The sequence below is a fragment of the Lutjanus erythropterus genome, chromosome 11, assembly GCF_056507025.1.
Source record: "Lutjanus erythropterus isolate fLutEry1 chromosome 11, fLutEry1.hap2, whole genome shotgun sequence".
In the NCBI taxonomy this organism is placed as follows: domain Eukaryota; kingdom Metazoa; phylum Chordata; class Actinopteri; order Lutjaniformes; family Lutjanidae; genus Lutjanus; species Lutjanus erythropterus.
The window spans coordinates 17,821,042-17,840,627 of NC_139327.1; the positions used below are offsets into that span (position 1 = coordinate 17,821,042).

A 19,586-nucleotide genomic window follows, 5' to 3' on the forward strand; every position below is an offset into this window, starting at 1 on the left:
TGAAGTGGACAGACTTTAGGAGGAAATAATATGACATGTTGAACTTTAGTCCTGATATTTTTGTCTTCATCACACATGTGCAACATTTCTCTACACTAGTCAGTCGTTGTTGCAGTTAACAGCAAGACAGAAATTTTCCCTCTTTGTGACAGCGGAAGAACATTAAAGGGATAGTTGGATTACTTTAAGTGGGGTTGTATGAGGAACTGATCAACAGTCAGTGTGCTACCTACAGTAGATGGTGGTTGGAGTCTGGAGAAGCAGCAGGGGTACCAGTGTAGGAAGCTAAGCAATGGACTACTGTGGACAGAGTCGGCAGCAAAACTTATTTAGTCACTTTACAGAAGTGTGCACTATATTTAGAATATTGTCACCACTTAACCTTGCCATCAGACAGCCTTTTCGGACAGGAATCCACCGTTAGTCAAGCCAAATATCACTCTCTCAAAATTAACCAGACTCCACCGGCAAAATCAGTCATTTTACCTCACAGAACGTGGGAGTTGCAGGTGTATGACTGCCTTAAATGGTAAATTTGTTCGGGTTATTGTGTGACTTTTGTGAATCCAAGACTAAGACTGACTAAGACTAAGACTGCTCTTGTTAAAGTCTTCAGTGACATCCACTTAAACACAATGGCAGAATTCCAGTTTGCTTTTGACCTAACAGACCACAGCATATTACTAAACTGGAAAACTGGGTGGGACTTTCTGGCACAGTACTAAACTGGTTTGAATCCTACTTAAAGGGCAGGGACAACATTGTGTCTATGGATAATTACACATCTGAGCAGACAAAAATGGCCCGTGGAGTTCCCCAAGGCTCCATTCTGGGGTCTCTATGTGATATGTTACCATAATCATGCAGGTGACACACAATTATACATAACCATATCACCAGAGGACCATAATCCAATACAAATTCTCAGTAGGTGCATTGAACAAATTAACAATTAGATGTGCCATCCATTTTCTTCAATTAAACACAGACAAAACTGAAGTGACTGTTTTTGGAACCAAGTAAGAACAATTAAAAGTCGCCAATCAGCTTCAGTCAGTAATGTTAAAAACCACAAACCGAGCCAGAAATCCTAGTGTGGTCATGGACTCAGACATGAATTCCAACAGCCACATTAAGATAATTACAAAGTCAGCTACTGAGACCTGAAGAATATCTCAATGATTAAAGGACTTATGCCTCAGCAGGATTTGGAAATACTTGTCCATGCAGTTATCTTCAGTCAACTCGACTATTGTACTGCTGCTTTTACGTGTCTCAACCACCATCTACTGTAGGTCAGAGGTTTTTAAACTGGGGATGGGTCTCCCCAGGGGGGCTTCATGCAGTTTCAGGGGAATGGAAGTGTCATATAGGAGCCTACATGTGTGTTATTTGGTTACAGAGATCCAGTAGACACAGTATTTTGGGGAAATTGTTCTGTTTTTCTCATATTTCCAGAGTCAGAAACTAAAGGACAGACCTTTTTGGTGTAATCTTTAGTTATATCAAACAGCAATAATAGATCATCCTGGCTCAATTGATGTCTATGGGATGATATAATATAATCATGATCCCATAGACATTCAGGAATTGAGCAAAATTAAGAAGGTAATGGGGATGTGTCTCAGCTATGTCTGATGGGAGACCCACAGTCCCTGCTGCAGGTAGCACACTGACTATGGTTAAGCACCTCATATAACCCCACCTCAAATTATCTGAACTATCCCTTTAAGTGTCAGTAGCAAATAAATGATCACTTGCGTATCAACATGTTCTATCAGTGGAGTTATGGAGTATGAATCTGACAGGTGAGGTTAGAGGTGAGTTTACCAGGCACACGAGGACTGCTGGTGCTGGTGGGAGCCTGCTGGGCTGCAGTCGTCGTCTCTGGAGGACTCTATTTGAAAAAGAAGATCAGATTTAACCGCAGGAAAAATATCCAGTCATTATTAATGTATTAAAAGCAGAAATAGTGTCTTACCACACGCTTTGGTTCTGAAAGAAAAAGAGATAGAGGGGTGTTACAACTGAGAATTCACATGATCCATGCAAACTGCTCTCAAGTAGAAATGTTCCAGATGTTTGATGAGAAATCCTGAGTGGTGTGAACAGTGTTCGAGGTCTCACCTTCCTTGTCAGGCTTGCGGGGAAAGATGATGGGAGGGAAGGCCACCGTCTCTCTTATATTTTGGAGAAAGTATCCTTTCCCAGCAGGGCAGATCTTACTGAAGGCCACTGAGCACCACACAGAGAACGAGGAGAGGATTTTGCTGTTACTTTCTTTTGAGAATCTAACATTTTGCAAAATACATGTAGCCAGTTTAGTCACAAAATCAGTTAGCTCATTCATTTACAAATGCAGGTATTTTTGCATATTTTGTCAATTTTCTTTGTTTCTCTTTGTGCGTCTCAATTTTCTTTACATTTTTGTACATAATGTGTTTATTTTTATGTACTAAAACACAAAGGAAAAATCATTGTATGTGAAAACCTACTTGGCAATAAATCTCATTCTGACTCTGATAAATTAAATGAAACTTTGCTTTGAGAAAAAATCCAACCAACTCCAATATATTCATGTAATTTATGACAGCAGACAGTATAAACAAACAAAGATATTAAGTATAGAGTGTAGTAGGAAGTGTAACCTGATTTATTGCTCCTCAGTGCACATTTAATCCAATACAGAAACAAGCAGAAACCTCACACACAATGAGTTACAGTTCTGTCAAATCTTAAATCTTTGCATCTCCAGTTTCCAAGTGTCATCAGTCAAGATGACTGAGAAACATTAACATGCACTTGAGCTGCATAAAGACTTGGAATAATAATCACAATATATCAGCATTAGTGATTATCCTGATAAAATCTTTAATCAAGATTAAGCCACACATGGATGACATTAATAAGAACTTCATATTTTAAAGCAGTAAGAAAAGAAAACCAACCTTAATGGGTACATTTATGCAGTAAAGTTGGATCATTTAACATACAGAGGAAACCTGGGATGCATCTACACCCTCCTGGAAATAAGGGTTCCAAAAGGGTTCTTCCTGAATGGCTGAGGTTTTACCCCAAACTATTTGTCTCTAAAGAACCATTTATGGAAGAGTTCTTTTGCTTTTTTATTAAACTTGTACCATAATAAAAAAAATAGGATTCTCGATAGAACCCCCTGGGTGTGTTCTAGATAAAACCCATGGAAGATAAAAGGGAAACATTTGGAATCTGAAAAGGCTCTCCGTAGAACTGAGTGTGTGGTTTTCAAATGAAACCTTTAGAATATAAAAACATTATTGGTAGAACGTCTCGGGTGGGTTCTAGATGAAACCCTTGGAATATAAACAAACACCCCTGATGTGATCTAGATAAGACCTCTGTAAAATAAAAAGCTTCTCTGCAGAACCCCCTCGGTGGGTTCTTGTTACCCCCCTTAGTAGATAAAAGGATTTTTGGACAGAATTATGGGAGAGGACTCTTCGTGGAACCATTACATCATATAAAGATTCTCCTTTAGAACTTCTCATAGGGGGTTTGGGGTGAAACATTTCACAGGATATATATCACTAGATATAACCATTTATGTTGTTCCAAATAGAACCCCTATAAGGTGTTATACCAGGAACCAAAAAGTCAAAGAACCCTTTATGGTTCTACTTAACACCTAAGAGTGTATTTGTTCTTAAGTAAAAGTGACAAACAGATCGATGTCATCTTGGCAACATAATGTCCATGTTCTCAGCCTGTACCTGCTTCTGTGCGTCTCCGTCCACTCACCTGTGCCCACCTGAGGACATCGTTCACAGTTGCGTCCCCAGGCTTTGCCCACCGTGCAGCAGCACATCTCCTGGGTGAGGGGGGTCGGCAGCGCGTGTTCACAGCCGCGGGCCTCAGACGCTATCAGGAAGCACTGAGCCTGCTCAGCAGGAGACTCTGACAGAGGAGGCAACGGGGAAAATCCCATTTTAAAATGAAAATTTAATGTCATTCATAATCAGATAATCAGAGAAAAGAAGAGAAGAGAGAAAACCCAGATAGGCTTCTTACTCACCAACACATCGATTCCTTTCCAACACAAAACCAGCCTTACAGGAACATTTGAAGCTGCCCAGTGTGTTCAGACAGTCTCCGTTCTGACAGACACCCTGCATGGAGCACTCATTGATATCTTCATGGTCAGGTGGTGGGGGGTAAAAATTAAGAAAGCATTTAATACTGGAGTTTTATCACATGCTAAGTGTAGTTTTAATAAGCACATGAAAACTAGAAAAAACAGAAAAAGTTGAGCTCTTAGCTCTGATTTGTCCTTATTTTGAGCAACATCCTGCCTGTTTTACCTTGACAGTGAGTGCTGTTGAATCTTTTATAGCCTTGTGGACAGGTGGAGCCATAGTCCTCCACAATGGTCTGCTTGACTGATGCATCTGAGGGAGGAGAAGGCACAACAGAGCACAGAGGGAAAGGTGCAGAAAGCATAAGTGAAATAGTGTTTCTGTAACGAGAAGGGCAGCAGATCATATCATATAAACAAAAATAAAACAGTAAAATCCTTGTCCAATAATCTACTTTAAAATAGCTGTAGTAGAATTTCAGCTCCTATATGCACTTAACATGTAAAAAATGAAGAATTCCCAACATCATTGTCTATAATATCTGGTTATGTTAATGATTTAACAGTGTCTGAAAATTTAACAGCTATTGACTAAACACCCACAAGGTGTTTTCCTGAATCCACTGCACTGGAGACACAAACTGCCTTTTTGTACTGAAACAGACAATTCAACAACAGCACCCACTTAACACAGCCATTGGGACATTATGTAGAAGGTAGAAGTGTAAAGGAAAGGTTTTAAACATCTCTCTGATGCTCTTCTGTACATAAGTATGGAGCTGAAGCCAGGAAATGATTAGTTTTGTTTAGCATAAAGACTTCAGTGGTGTCATTTGTTTATAGTCTAATGCTAGTTTTCACTTCTTACGCTTGCATTTATGCTTCAAAAATCATAAAATGTGGCTCATTTGTGAAAATGATCTTGCTGAACAAAATGTGTCAGTATTATATAAACTTGCTGCCACAGAGCTTATTTTCTGCACTGATATAAACTCCAATAGACAAACCCCATTGGCTTTCTGTGGAGGGAACCGGAGTGATGCTAACTTCTGGGTTGGCCAACAAAAATACACCATCCACGCTTAACTCTATAGTCAGCAGTTAATTAGCTTAGCTTAGCACAAAGCCTAGAAACAGGGGGATGCTAATCTGGCTCTGTAAAATCCTCCTATCAGCACTTCTAAAGCTCACACATTAACACCTTTTATCTTGTTTGTTTCATGGATACAAATAACAAGTGTAAAAACCTCAGTTTATTGTCTTACGGGGGTTATGTGGGGTGATCTCAGAGTGATATCGATCTTCAAATAAGCATATTTCCAAAGTGTCAAACTACTCTCTAAACAGTTTGGCTTGATTTTCTGATTGGACAAACAAAGATTCTTTTTCTTACTTTTCCTTTTTTTTCTGATAAAAGTTTCTTTATGAGGCCTTTGATGAAGTGCAGCTTGTCAGCAGATTTAAATAGTCTTTCCTGATGTTTGAACTCATAAAAATACAATATTATTGTTCTTATTCTTACACCAAATGAGCCTAGAACCTCTAACAGAAAAAAAATGTTCTATTTTCCATGAGGGATTAAAAAAATGTAAGACGGTTTTATTAGAGAGCTGGAGGAACACTGCACTCATGAACATTTTGAAAGCACAATGAAAAGAGGGCCAAAGTCACAGCTTACTTTAGCCATTTATATTAAAAATGTTGGAGCTTATAGATGGATATGAACGTAACCAAACAGACAGAACTCCGGGCAGGACTCCAGTTATCTGAAGACTAACCAGACGTACAGACGTACAGTATCAGGTTTAGTCAAAGGCTGCATTGTCTGAGTCAGAACTGAGAGACGGAATAATAGCAGAGTGGAAAAACGTGAGTAGCCAAGATTTTCTTGAAATTCAATCTTCAGCAATGTGATGACAGTCCTGCACTGGGCAGGCCCATAGGAACATGCTTAAGTAGAGGGTTATTTTCCACATTCTCCTTTTCTGCCTCACTGTCTCAGCGTAATTCCCATAATTTCTTCCGTTTTCTCCTTCCCTACTGTTCACACACTGCCTACCTTACCACTAACTTTCATGTACACATTTTTATGGAGGTACAGAGTGATTGTTTTAATCCAGGGCCATAATTTCACAAGGTGGAAGGTATAAATTGCTGGGAATGCTTGACATTTTTGGCTCAATAAACAATAATTTATTCCCAGGAACACACAAGATGTAGATGGCATAAAAATCTACACGGTACTTCTTAAAGAAAACAATTTGTTGCACGCATCTGAATAAAAGAGTCTCTTGATGAGGGTAAACAAATGGTGGATGCTATCTACAAAGCTGGGAAAAAAAGATGAAAAGAGATCACTTGAAGCGCACTGTAACTCACTTGGCAGTTTGGGGCACTGATAACACTTGTTTTGTCCCCATGAATTCCCCACACTGCCACAGCAATCCTCCTGATTGGTCAGAACAGGAAGTGGCGTGCTGTTGCACTAAAGACAGACAAACATTATCATTGTAAAAATGCATAACAAACACTTTTGAGACTGTCTGTCAAAGCATCATTTGTCTGAACTCACAGCTTGTTTGGGCGTGGTCTCCTGGAAGCAGCGCCCCTTTGGTTTGTGTCTCGTGGGGATCAGGCGAGGCCCTGTCTTGTGAGGAGGCTTGGCCTCCGATGCATCAAGAGGTTGAATAACTACAGAGGTGTCTGGCGTGTGGTGAACACGTAAATTAATCTGCACTGAAGACAGAGAAAAGGAAGAAATCAAAGGAACATAATGTATCACAAAAATATATTTTCCCCACCACTTGAAAACAGCAGAGAGATGCAAAGGTTTTGTGCACAGTTGCATAAAACCACTTACGCTCAGGTTGCCCTTAAATTTTCAACTAATGCCTAAGAAAATGTAAATCTAATTCCACAGAAAATGTTAAGGGACCCATAACAGTCCCTAATTTGTGGATCATAATGTGATGATTTAGTGTTAGAGAGTATAGACTTGACATTAGCGCTAGCAACTTTGTAACTAGCGTGACAAACTTAACATAACATAACTCTGTCTAATTACATTAGCAATTTTGTTTTATTGAAAACATACCTATTTTTGTCGACTCCTGCCAATGTTTGGCTGTTTACTCTCTTGCTGTCACTGTAATATTTTACTATTTCTTCAATACTTCATCTGTGCTTCTTTTCAAAGTAAGATTTCTGGAATTGATTTTGTCAGTTACTTCTTGCCACATCTTCTGCTTGTGTGTTTTTGTTGTGACTGGGTTAAATTTACTCTGGACTGGGCTTCTTCTTTCCATATTCTTTGAACAGTAGAACATCCTCATCTTCTGTCCAGTTTGCCTCTTTTTTTCTCTTTGTGTCCTTTGTTGTCCATTTTGGAGAAGCAAGCTAAAGCTGACAATTATACTGTCAAGCAATGTAAAGGATGATGTGAGTGACGCATAACCACATGAACTGAAATGCTCAGTGTGACGATAACGGCCATAAAAGGCTCAGTCTAAACACTTGTTGGGCTGCACAAACGTTTAACTTTAAATTATGTTAAACCAAACTTTTAAACTGGCTTAAAATGAAGACAAATTCATTTTAAACCTGATTTTAATCCTCAGATTAAAGACTGAATTTAAAATGTGATCCAATATTAACTTACACTTCAGGAGGTTTACCTTTTAAAATTGCTGTCATGAGATGGATTGAGAAAAATAATCGAAAAGAAGTTGGATAATAAGTTTTATGATGTGTCTCTTGTTTCTTTCACTTCAGCTGATAATGTGGCCAACAAGTTATTCTCAAAGGAGGAGAAATTTGAGCTTTTCTGCCAAGCTACCATGAGTAGGCTAACTAACTTTTTAGCTAGCTGGCAAACAATATATATTTTTTTAGTTTGTTTTGTTTTACTTTTTTGCTTACTAGCAAAAATGGAACCCTTGTTAAATATTAAGCAAACTAACATATATAGTTTTCTTAAAAGTTTTAGCTAGCTAGAAAACAATGTCACATTTTACTAACCCATTAACTAGCTAGGAAACAATAAAATATTTTTTAAGGAATACAGAGCAGCCAAAATAGTTTCCCACTACTTTACAGCTAGGTCCTGATGGCACCTTCATTTATCTATTTTAATTTGGGCAAGCAAGCATGTCCACATTGATTAAACCCTATTTAACTTCAGTTTACATCACTAACCTTGAATTTACCGAAAATATAAGTTTTCAAATTGTCCTTCAGAGCTCTGCTTAATTTAAAATCTGGATTTACTCATTTTAAACCTGGTTTTGCTGAAGTCTGATTAGAACTAATCTCAGATTAAATTAATCTTTGGTGGTGCAGCCCGGTCTTAGACAAAGACACAACCAATGAGGCTTTATGCAACGCTCCTAAGTGTACCCCTTAGCTTATGGAAATATTTTTCCCAAGAGACAAAATTAAGTTTGAAATTTTTAGTGGTTTATGCAACTGGGTGCAGGCATTAACTGAAGTAAATGATAGATACCTTCAGACGAGTGGGGTCCTGGTTGTGACAAGGGCAAGGTGAAAACTGAGTGTGTTTGCATCAACTGGGTTCGTGTTACGCCTGATGACTCCCCTTGTTTCAGGCCATCTGGCTTCAAAGATATGGGGTAAACAGGCTGCTTGTTTCCCCGTGCTGCCTGAGCTTGCTGCGTCTGCTGGAGTGGAAACTGGCAGAACCGCCCCGTGAAGCCAGGCGGGCACAGGCAGTGCTTTCTGGAGCTGCATACTCCTCCATTCATACACGTCAGGGGACACACAACTGCGGAGAGAAAGAGAGACGGGGGAGAGTTGTCATACTGAGACTGGCAGAGACTCCCGCAGGTCAAAAGTTCAGAGCTATGAGTCACACCAGATGGGAGGAAGAGGAAAAACTTACACACAATACAAGCAAATATTAAGTTTAACAAAAAAAATGAGAGAAAAATTGCTCAGTAGATATTTACTCATAAATCTGGAATTGCTCTTTTGAGATCCATTTACCTCAGAGACAGACTGAAGTTTATAACGAACATGTGAACAGGGTGATGATATAGTTTTGTATCACATAAATACAGCAGACAGACTGAAAAGTTTGTGGCATGAACAGAACCACATAAAATACTGAAAAAGTCACATCACATTGACAGACTAACGGGTCCCTCCAGCCAGTCAGCAGCAGCAGTGTCTGAGCAGGTAAAGTCAGCTGTTTAACAGCTTTATTCCCACATATGGGAAAGATCTCAACATCTATGGGAAAGCTGCTGGCTGAAGAAAGATTCATGGCATATACAGTATTCACTGTGGTTTTATTGGGTCTCCCATTGTGTTTATTTTAAGTTCGGACCAGTTGTTTTTGAAATTTCCACAATAGAACAATCAGAGGAAAGAAAGAGAGAGTGAAAGAGAGAGCAAGGCTGGGGGGAAAACAGCAAGCAAGTAATGAACCCAGGGAAAAATTGGAGAGAAAACTGGAACCAGACAACGCTACCAGCAGGAAGACTATGACAGATAATGAAGTATAGTGAAAGGTCAGTTAGGAAGGCCAACTCATCTCTGCACTCTTTACACGTGCTGGGTGACATCCAAAATCTGGGACAATTTGGGTCTTTCAATACCTTAGTTTGTGCTGTTAATAAGGTTATTTTTAATAGTACCTTGACTCAATTTCCCAATTTTTATGTATCTATGTGTCTAATGGAGACAACCATTGTTGAAATTGGTACTTCTGCAGCAAGTAGAAGCAAAACTAAGCTACAGCGTAATCCCCCCAGGCAGCTGCACGCCATCAAAGTACACCCACAAAAAGTCTTTGTTTTGCCACTGACAGACTCAGACTGGTATTAGAATTGTCAATATTATTGACAGGATCACTACATAGATGGAACTTTTTTTTTAAAGAGCAACATCCTTTTTATTTAAAACTAAAGAGCTTCACAAAGCAGACTCACTTTACAAAAACAGTCATTTTACCTCTCTGGTCTACCCCTGCCTCGGCCAGTTTTTAACTCTTTAAAACACCAAAAGTCATACGGTAACACAAAAAACCCCCACATGAAGTCACATAAAAACACAAACTGACTAACCGACTGAGTGGACGTACTTTGACAGCGCGTAGGTTAGCGTAGTTGCCTGGAGAGATAACACTGCACCTCAGTTTTGTTTCTGCTGACTACAGCGCTCTCACTCAATACTGAGGGAATTTAAAAAAAATGTTGTCCCTATCAGTCACTTAGACACAATCACATGGAAAAATGTGGTGAAAAAAACAGAAATTATCCTTTAATCAAAGCAGTCACACTCCTAAAATGCTGCACTCTTAAACTAACACTTTACACCAACTAGTCATACAAGTGCTTAAAAACAAAAACATAATAAATGAACACATCTTTTTTCAATCACAAAATGATTGAAACTGGAAGAATTATTTAATCAGTTGATGATCTGCAACAATAGACTTTCACAGCAGCCATTTTGACATGAAATAGAAGAGTAAACAGGTTTTACTAATGATACTAATTAAAGTTTGTTCCATTCAGGTCAAACAGATTCAGGGTGCTGCTGTTGTCCATGTTGGCTCACTGGAACGAGACATTAATTAGTATCACTGGTAACACCTGTGTTTACCCTGCTATTTCATATTAATATGGCCGCCATGAACAAAGTCCATGTTGATAATTATCTTGACCAAGCCTGAGGGTGAGCCTGATGCATGTATTTGATCCTTTGTCTGTAGCTAATCTTGCATGCCGCTGGACCAATTAGCCTAAACTTTTTGTTCAAGGATCTCTTGTGGTTGCAGTGATTCACAATTTTTTGAAAACCTTTGAAAACCTATATAAAACCTACATAGAATCTGTACCTACTGCTAGGGCTGGGCGATACAGCTTATACATAATATTTTGATATTTTTAGGCTGCAATATACAATATATGTTTCAATTTTTTTAAAAAAATCTCTAAAATAACAGAACATAAATTCTCAAATAGTGATGATCTTATAGAATATGATGCACTGCTGTAGATTCAATTTCACCACAGTGTATAAAGTTGGACTTGGGGACATGGACCACATCACATGTCAACAGTCTACTAAGCTCAGAAAATACTTACTTTACATGTAGCCTGTAAAACCAGGGAAAGACAACACTTAGGCTATATCACAATATAATGATATCCAAGATCTATGACAGTATCTAGTCTCATATCACAATATGCATACAATATCTTTTTATCGCCCAGGGCTACCTACTGCTGACTCCTCACTCCTCTTACCTGGCCGGTGGGGGCCACAAGTCATCATCAACTGCTATGTTAAAAAAAAAGGCTTGGCTAATCATGAAAATATGTGATTAAATTAGAGTTTTTTGAGTTTCTACTCAAAATGTTGGTGATAGCAAAGCTGCTATATCCAGATATTCAAGTTGCCTGGTGGAGATCTGCACTCTATTGAGTGACCTCTTCTGGTTAATCAAGCAGTTGCCAGGCAACCTGCAGAGACTCCAGGAAATACACATAAACCCCCAGCAAACCCTCAACTGTCATATTAATTAAACAAATGAGATATAATATGTTAATTATGAGCTTTAGAGGTCTGTTAGGAAGGTTTTCTCACCATCTGACAGAGCCGAGGTAGCTGTTTCTCTCTGTTTCCAGTCTAACAGACATGAGACTGGTATCAGTCTTCTTCTCATCTAATTCTAACTATTCCTTTAAGGAATAACTGAATATTTTTGGGTTTTGGACAGTTGGTCAGACAAAACAAGCAATCTGAAGATGTAACTTTGTCCTGTGGATAATTGCACTGGGTATTTTGCAATACTCAGAAAGTAAATTTTATAGATCAAATAATAGATGAGTTAATTAATGCTAAAAAATATTTTTAGTCACAATCTTATGCAGTATAAAAAAGACAAATAAGCCTAAGACTGACCAAGAATTTCAATATTTGACAGTTTTTGATGTGAATGTCTGTAAACTTTACTAATGTTACAGACAAAACAGTTCAATGCATTTAGGCCTCTGTTTGTAGCTTAAAAAATGAAATCTATAGAAAAGTTTTGTCTCATCTTAAACTGCAAATTAATTCCATAACCAATATGTTACAATCCACTAAAGTTAGGCACAATAAAGGATGAATAAATCCCTGTTTTGTTAGCTTTGTTGCCATCTCTGCTATGCGTCTGCACAGCTGCATTTGAAGCATTCAAGATCTGCTAGTAAAAAAATGAGAGATGCAGACTTTTTAAATAAAATTTTGTAAATTCTGAGCTGATTTTCATGAAATTTGGTTTGTTATAAATAGAGATGTTCCCATACCGTTTTTTCTTTCTTGATACTAATTCCCATATCTGAACTTTGTATATCTGACACAAGTGTATTAAAAAAAACCCTCAGAGTTCAGTCAACTTGGTAAAGAGTCTGTTTTGTTTTATTTTTCCCACAATCCCAAAACAGTTCAGTCCAATCCAGTTCACAAAAGAAAGACTTTACTGTGGACCCGCAAAAAAATAAACACTGAAGCAGCAGGGTCCCATTTCAGGCCTAACAAAGTATGTGGTGTCAGATCGGTGAGTAGATTTGTGAACATGTGACTCTAGAGCTTCAATCAACTGACTCCCAGTGAAATAAAAAAAAAAAAATCAACTTTAAAAATTTCATTTCTACAAACACATTTACTAAATTGAATAATGGAGCAAAAGAAATGTACAGAAAGAAAACTTGACACTTAGGCTTCATGCCTTTTTGTTTGAGCATCTATGTCTTTCTCCATTTAGCCAATTTAGCGAGCCAAGACAAGAACTTCTTCTTCTTCCTCTTGTGTTTTTCTTCAGGCTCCGGTGCTGTAAGTGGCTCTGTGAATGTCTCTGCAGCGAAGACCTCCTTCCTGGCTTGTGCTCGCTGCTCCTGCAGACGCAGCTCCAGCTGGGTCGGCTCTCTCTCTGGCTCTGTTTCGTGCCTTTTGATGGGGATGTTGAGGGAATATGGAGTCTCATCTCCAGGCTTGGTGACAGCCGGAAAACTCCCAGTCGGCTTGAGGTGGTTCATTATGTCTGTGGCTATGAGGCTGCAAGCCACCAGGGCGATCTCAACATCCTTCATCAGGCCCTGTCTGCTCAGCCAGATGTCGGGCAGAGCTTTGTATAGGGTGGCTTTAATTGGTTGGCACACTTCATGGCTCAGTTTGAGCTCTTGCTTCAGGTCTTCCAGCCGTTTTAGATTTCGGAGGAAGACTCTGTTTTTCTCGTATTTCTTTGCCTCCTTTTGTAGCAACAAGTGGATGTGCTCCACCATCTCATGCTCAAAGACCTGGTTCTTCTGGTCCTGTGGTTTCCTGTCTCTGCCTTTAAAAAGTTCCACCAGGACACTTTGTATGGTGGCTTCTCTCACTGAGATCTATCACAGTCTCTAGCCATGAGCTGGAGAAGACAAAGCTGGGGTAGTTTTTGGCAGTTTACCTCAGTGGTGGGGGCAAGACCCTGGTCTCCAGTGTTGTGCAGCTGTTTTGAGCTGGAATCAGCTGCAGTTTCCTCATAGAAATCATGGAGAAAGTATCTTTTGTCTACCCACACAACATCGCGGTTGGACAGACGAGGGGTGCAGATGCGTTGCTGGTACTCAAGGATATCCTCTTCTGTAATCCTGGGGAAGGCCTTCTGGAAGACCTTGGTGCGCCTTATCCAGGATCCATGCTGCTCAAACATTTCTTCCTTAACAGCCTCAGGGAGAAACTGAGAGAACAACTGGCTCTCCTCATCACTGGGTGCTTGGGAGGGGGTGGACTTATCGGCAGGGTCATTCCTGTATGTTGCGAGGACGGCCTTGATGATGTGGTAAGGGATGAAGCTCAGGAGCTCAGAGTCTTTTCTCACTAGCTGCCTCCTCACCTGGTTTGACATGCCAAACCTTTTCATGAGGCTGCTCTGGAGCAGCACAGCAGTTCTCCATGTGTTGCAGAAAGAAGGAGGAGGGAGGTCTCCATCCACAGAGACGCCTGGGACTGTCCTCAAGGTCTCCAGAGTTACTGCACTCAGGTGGAGACAGAGTGTCAGCAGTTGTTGCTGGTCCAGACGTGCTGCACTGGAGCTCCTCAGTGGGTTGAGTCTCAGCATCAGCTCGACGAGCAGGTCCTCCACCAGGTCACTGCTGACAGCGACTGTAGCAGGCAGGGGCAGCTGGGAAATATCCTCTGTGAGGGAGGAGTTGTGGACCAGCGCTTGTGAAGGCTCAGTGCTGCTGGTGCAGGCCTGAGGCTCAGCTGTGTCCAGGTTAAAGGATGCATTGGTGTCCATGATCTGCTGCATCGTCACAAGATTTTAATGCGCTATGCCAAGCTGATAACTGAGATGACAGCATTGACACCAGTTGTGCCAGAAACCATAGATTCTAGATTTTGACATCACACTCAGAGCAGCGAATCATCACATTCACATTCTAATTCACCATCACACTCCGTTCTATTCTCACAGTTGTTGAAGGGCCCAACTAGTTAACAATAACAACAACAACTGAGCCTTCAGATCCTCCTAAAAATCCTGAACTCCACAATTCAGTATTTCTAAGTCTTTTCAAATGTTTTCAGCAACTGTGCTTTAACATATATAATGTTTTAGAAGGAAAAATCCATTTTTCCTTTACACAGACTTTAACACCAATGTATGATACAGGTATCAGATTTCTCATCATCTAACTCTCCACCAGAAAGAGAACACATATATTTCCCAAAAAGCCTACTCTTCCTTTAAGGAATAAATGAATATCTTTGGGTTTTGGACTGTTGGTCAGACAAGCAATTTAAAAATGTCACTTTGGGCTCTGGGAAAGTGTGTTGGGCATTTTTCAGTACTGACTAGTGAAATACTATAGACCAGATAACAGACAAGTAATGGCAACAATTCTCAATTCATCTCATCTCAACTCAGCTTTATTAATATAGCACTGTGCACACAACACAGTTGATCCAAAGTGCTTCACATCACACAGAAGAAATACAGATGACAAGAAGGAGACAAACACAAGCCCTGAAGTGTATAATGAAGACAAATAAAACTAAGACAAACCAATCATTTGAATTCAACTTCGGTATTTGTAAGTACTTGTGACTGTGTTATGACTCCACATAACTCCATCTTTTACTAAGATTACAAACAAATTTATTCAGTCAGTGCAATAGTCTCCTTAACTATGTTTTCTCAGCAATTATTTCACCAATTATTTCCACCCTTTCCCGAGGCCCTTTCCAATGTAATCATAACCTCCCTGCCAAATAAATACAACATAATATTGTTGTCTTTCAGTGCACAGCAATATTCCTCTCCCTCCTTACCAAGGCCTTCCTAAACTCTGACTATTACTATTTACATGCACAACAATTAACCACTATTATTCAGATTGACAGTAGTCTGAATTTGATACAGGTCACATCTTAGGAATTATCATTTTTGAATTAAGGGACAAAAAATATAATGTTTTGTGTGTCTAAACATAGTCATTGATGGTTAAGACGTTTCTTAATGTCTAACATCAACTCAATTGTTGAAATTTTTTAATCCATGGCTGAGGTTTACACTGAAGAAACATGTATCATGAAACACAATAAATTCAAATTTATATGCTGGTTTCTATTAATTGAAGTGCCACTGCTTCAACTGCTACTACTTCAAATATAACAACTACAACAAATATTACTAAAACAATAACTACCATTACTACCAGTACTCTTCTACCACAGAAAATAAAGTATGGTTTACAAATATTCTTTTTCATTTTAGTACATTTGTTAATTTTGGTAATTTGTCCAGTAACGGACGCAAATAATCATCAACTGCTAGGCTGCTGTCTGGTTGAAATCTGCACTCCGATGAGTGTACTCCTTTAGTTTTCAAAAAAACAAAGTGCCACAGAGCGGCCTACAAATATGCGAGAGGAGAGGAGAGGAGAGGAGAGGAGAGGAGAGGAGAGGAGAGGAGAGGAGAGGAGAGGAGAGGAGAGGAGAGGAGGCCTCTTTCTGCTGCTGAGCCAAGTGTGCACACATGGAGGTAATTATACGTGGACTTCCAGGGAGTCTGGGTTGCAGCATAATTAGGGGACTAGATCACTTTAAACACAGCAGGGACATCCTCACATAGTGAAAGTCAGGCAGAAAAATTAAAGATCTCAATGAAAACACTCAACTGTTAGGTAAAATGAATGAATCTGAAGCAAGATGGATACTTCAGAAGCAGCGTTCCACTACCTAACACCATGTGACAGTGGTCTTTAACCACGAGGACTGAGTGCAGGCCGCAACATGCAGAGTTGAGCTGGAAAGCTCACACATGGCAGGAAGAAGACAGAATACTAAGAGCTCCAGTTTCCATGATTCAGATTTCGTCTCAGTACTGGATTTAGAACGAGAGGAAACCGGGAAAGATGCGGGGGTTGAAAATTAGGATCACAGACACAGAAAGTCAGGAAAAGAACCTCTTTCCAAATATGATTACACAATCTAAACCCACAGAGACTGGGAGAGACGACAGAGTGTGTAGGGAAAGTCTGGGCTGACTGAGGCCCCGTCTGGCTGCTGGGAAGGTGTCTGAATGAGACATGCAGGCTGATGAAGCACATCAGGGTCAGTGCCACACTGACAACCACAAAGGAACAGGGAGGAATCAGGGTTCAGATTTCTTGGGTGGGGATCGTGAGAATGAGATCATTTGTTAAATCAACCCAGTGCGATGCCATGCAACACAGTGCAAAGTAAAAGACACAGCTGCAACTGCCAGCACACCTCTCTGTACAATCTTTACTTGATTCCTATACTCCAAATCAGGGTATCAGTACCAATACAATACCAATATAGATTACGGATCTGATACTCTTTTCTGAATTTAGAATCTGTTTATCTCACATACAAAGCACTTAAATTGTTTTTTGTGGTAACATGAGACCAGGGAGTCTGCAACCCATTGTGACTCAATATTTTACAACTTTGAAAATTTTGTTTGATGTAGATCTGTCATGTATGGAAGAGTTTTAGGGCCAGACAAAAGGAAAAAAAGAGATGAGGAAAGCTTTTCCTATTATACATTTCAAGAATAAAGTCAGTGTTGAGAACAATGTCATTTCAGCTTAACATTTCAGCTTTATTCTCAACATTTTGACTTAATTCTTAAAATACGACCTCCTCTAATTTGTTTTTTCTTATGCCTGGCACATCACAGACAGTAACTGATCGACTTAATCTGAGCATCCTTATACTACACTGCTTATAGGTGCATGTAGTGCTCGTGACATTCAGTTTGGTGGATCATGGCTGTTATTTCTGTGACTGTCAGTTTTACCATAAGTCAAGAAACACAAAATTATATTTTTATGTAATCTTGATGTGAAGGTTAGTTCAGTTTTTTGGGTGACTTGGATGTTGGAAGGATGCCTTGTTTTTGTCTCAGTGCAGTTTGTTGGTATGCTGTACAGTGAAATACTGGATGTTTACTGACTCAATATCACTTCCCCTAAAACGGTGCACAAAGCGACATCGTATCTCTAACTAAACTACAGTTTGTAACCTGTGTAATGTTATTTATAAAGTCTGTAATTTCATTTTAAACACAGAATTGGATTATGAAATATCAAATGTCAAATCAAATGTTTTTTGGGGTACTTGTACTTCTATGAGTAGATTTTCAAGTCTCTACTTTTGTACACTTTTGTACTTAAGAATTCATTATGCCATTTAATCTATGTAGTTGCTTTTAAAAACATAGTTGAGTACTGAGTATAATTTGAATTCATATCCAGATCTTTTATCTGCATTTTTGTAGCCAATAAAGTGATTTGATAGCAAAAAAGCCAATGAAAATCAGGACATATAAACAAAACAAAACAACAAAAAAAGTATATTTAATGACTGATCTTTAATTGATTTTTCATTAAGATCTTAACCAGTTAAAAATGTATTCATGGATATTTAATCAATAGTCATGGCAGTAACTGCACCTCATCTAGCTTGTTTTGTCTGCTGGAGACATTTGTTGAATAAGGAAATACAAACTTGAATGAGGGGAAAAAACACTTGTTTTGTATCAAATCAATTATTAATGATTAATTGTTTGTTAGTGTTTTAACTACTGGTAATACTCTGAGTAGTTTTTTTGACAGGTACTTTGTACTTTTACTTAAGTATTTTTTCTAACACTAGTACTTTTACTTGTAATTGAGTAATATTTTAGCAATGTAATAGTACTTGTACTTGAGTACAGATTTTCAGATTTTCCACCACTGCAGCTAGTTCATTTTTCATGAACTCCCTGAACATTATTCAGTGTCAGTTAAACACATCCACTTTCAGAGGAGAGCAGAGCACCCAGGTTCAACACAGCTCCACAGAGCATCAGACTAAACCTCTCAACAACAACAAGTGGTATTAAAACATGTCTATATTATCCTGCTTAGTGGATTCTGTTTAACTTAACTGTCTCACGTCTGTTTGTCTTCAGAGCTGCAGGAGGACTGAATAATTTGTATGTTATATAACACATACAGTCAATCCTCTCCTTCACATCTGCCTCCTTCATTTAAGCTTGAGCAACACTACTAATGTTTTCTGCAGATCTTATATGTGAATGGGTGTGTTGGTGCGTGTGTGTGAGAGCTATTAAGTGGAGGGTGTACTGTCTCCCGGAGAGCTGCTGTGGTTAGGTGACTGCACCACATTACATACGGAAAAGAGCACAAAGCTTTAAAGTTGAGATCATAACAAGGATTTTACTTTCCAGCGGACTTTCCCTTTAAATCATCACTTCGGAGTTCATTAGCAGAATTTATGATCCGAAAATCGCTCATTGACTCTCCCCGTCACTTAGCTTAGCGTCTGAGAGGCAGCCGCCCTCTCTTCTGTTCTGTACCACGCCTTTGTCTTTATGGATCTAACGCATTCCTGAGACTAGAGGTGGTGTGTTATTAAAAATCAAACGCACCTTAGAGTTGTTTGGTGGTCTGAATGAATGTGAGGCATGAGCAGGGGAGGGACTTGCACAGTATGTGTTATCATGGACATGATTTTCCACATGTCCTGGTTCAGAGCGATCCAGGATCCCATTCAAAGATCTTGAATCTGCACAAAGAAGTGATTTAATAATTTTATTAATTGTAATTAACAATTTGAATGGTGACACACTGCACTGCTATTAAATATACAGCCACATTTTTTTTTTACTATAATATGGGTTCACTGTAAAAATACAGTTAACTTTAAATATACAGTATTGAAGTTGCCTTAAAATTTTAGGTTTTCTAAATATGAAAAGTTGAGGTAAATTTTTAATGATTCAAAATAAATAAACTTCTCTGATAAGATAAACTTACTAAGTCAGTTGGATTTGGGAAAACATGTTTAGTAAGCTTTAAGTTCCCATGAAATGGTTTGCAGACTGTTTATTTTCCAGTAAAACAGGCAGTTAGGTAGAGACTTGTCACAGGCATTGATTAGCATTTACAGT

General features: G+C 39.1%; 1 protein-coding gene across 3 annotated transcripts in view; it reads right to left on the minus strand.

Annotated features, from left to right (window-relative positions):
* The window catches only part of ltbp3 (latent transforming growth factor beta binding protein 3), a 51,424-nt gene that overhangs the window by 16,259 nt on the left and 15,579 nt on the right, over positions 1 to 19,586 (minus strand). For all 3 annotated transcript variants that reach the window (XM_084731083.1, XM_084731084.1, XM_084731082.1), the window contains exons 2-10: positions 8,613 to 8,891; positions 6,684 to 6,847; positions 6,491 to 6,596; positions 4,338 to 4,424; positions 4,052 to 4,168; positions 3,778 to 3,933; positions 2,128 to 2,235; positions 1,982 to 1,995; positions 1,831 to 1,897 (exon numbers count right to left, since the gene is read on the minus strand). In XM_084731083.1, the coding sequence (XP_084587209.1) occupies positions 1,831 to 1,897; positions 1,982 to 1,995; positions 2,128 to 2,235; positions 3,778 to 3,933; positions 4,052 to 4,168; positions 4,338 to 4,424; positions 6,491 to 6,596; positions 6,684 to 6,847; positions 8,613 to 8,891 (1,098 nt within the window). The remainder of the gene's footprint in view (positions 1 to 1,830; positions 1,898 to 1,981; positions 1,996 to 2,127; positions 2,236 to 3,777; positions 3,934 to 4,051; positions 4,169 to 4,337; positions 4,425 to 6,490; positions 6,597 to 6,683; positions 6,848 to 8,612; positions 8,892 to 19,586) is intronic.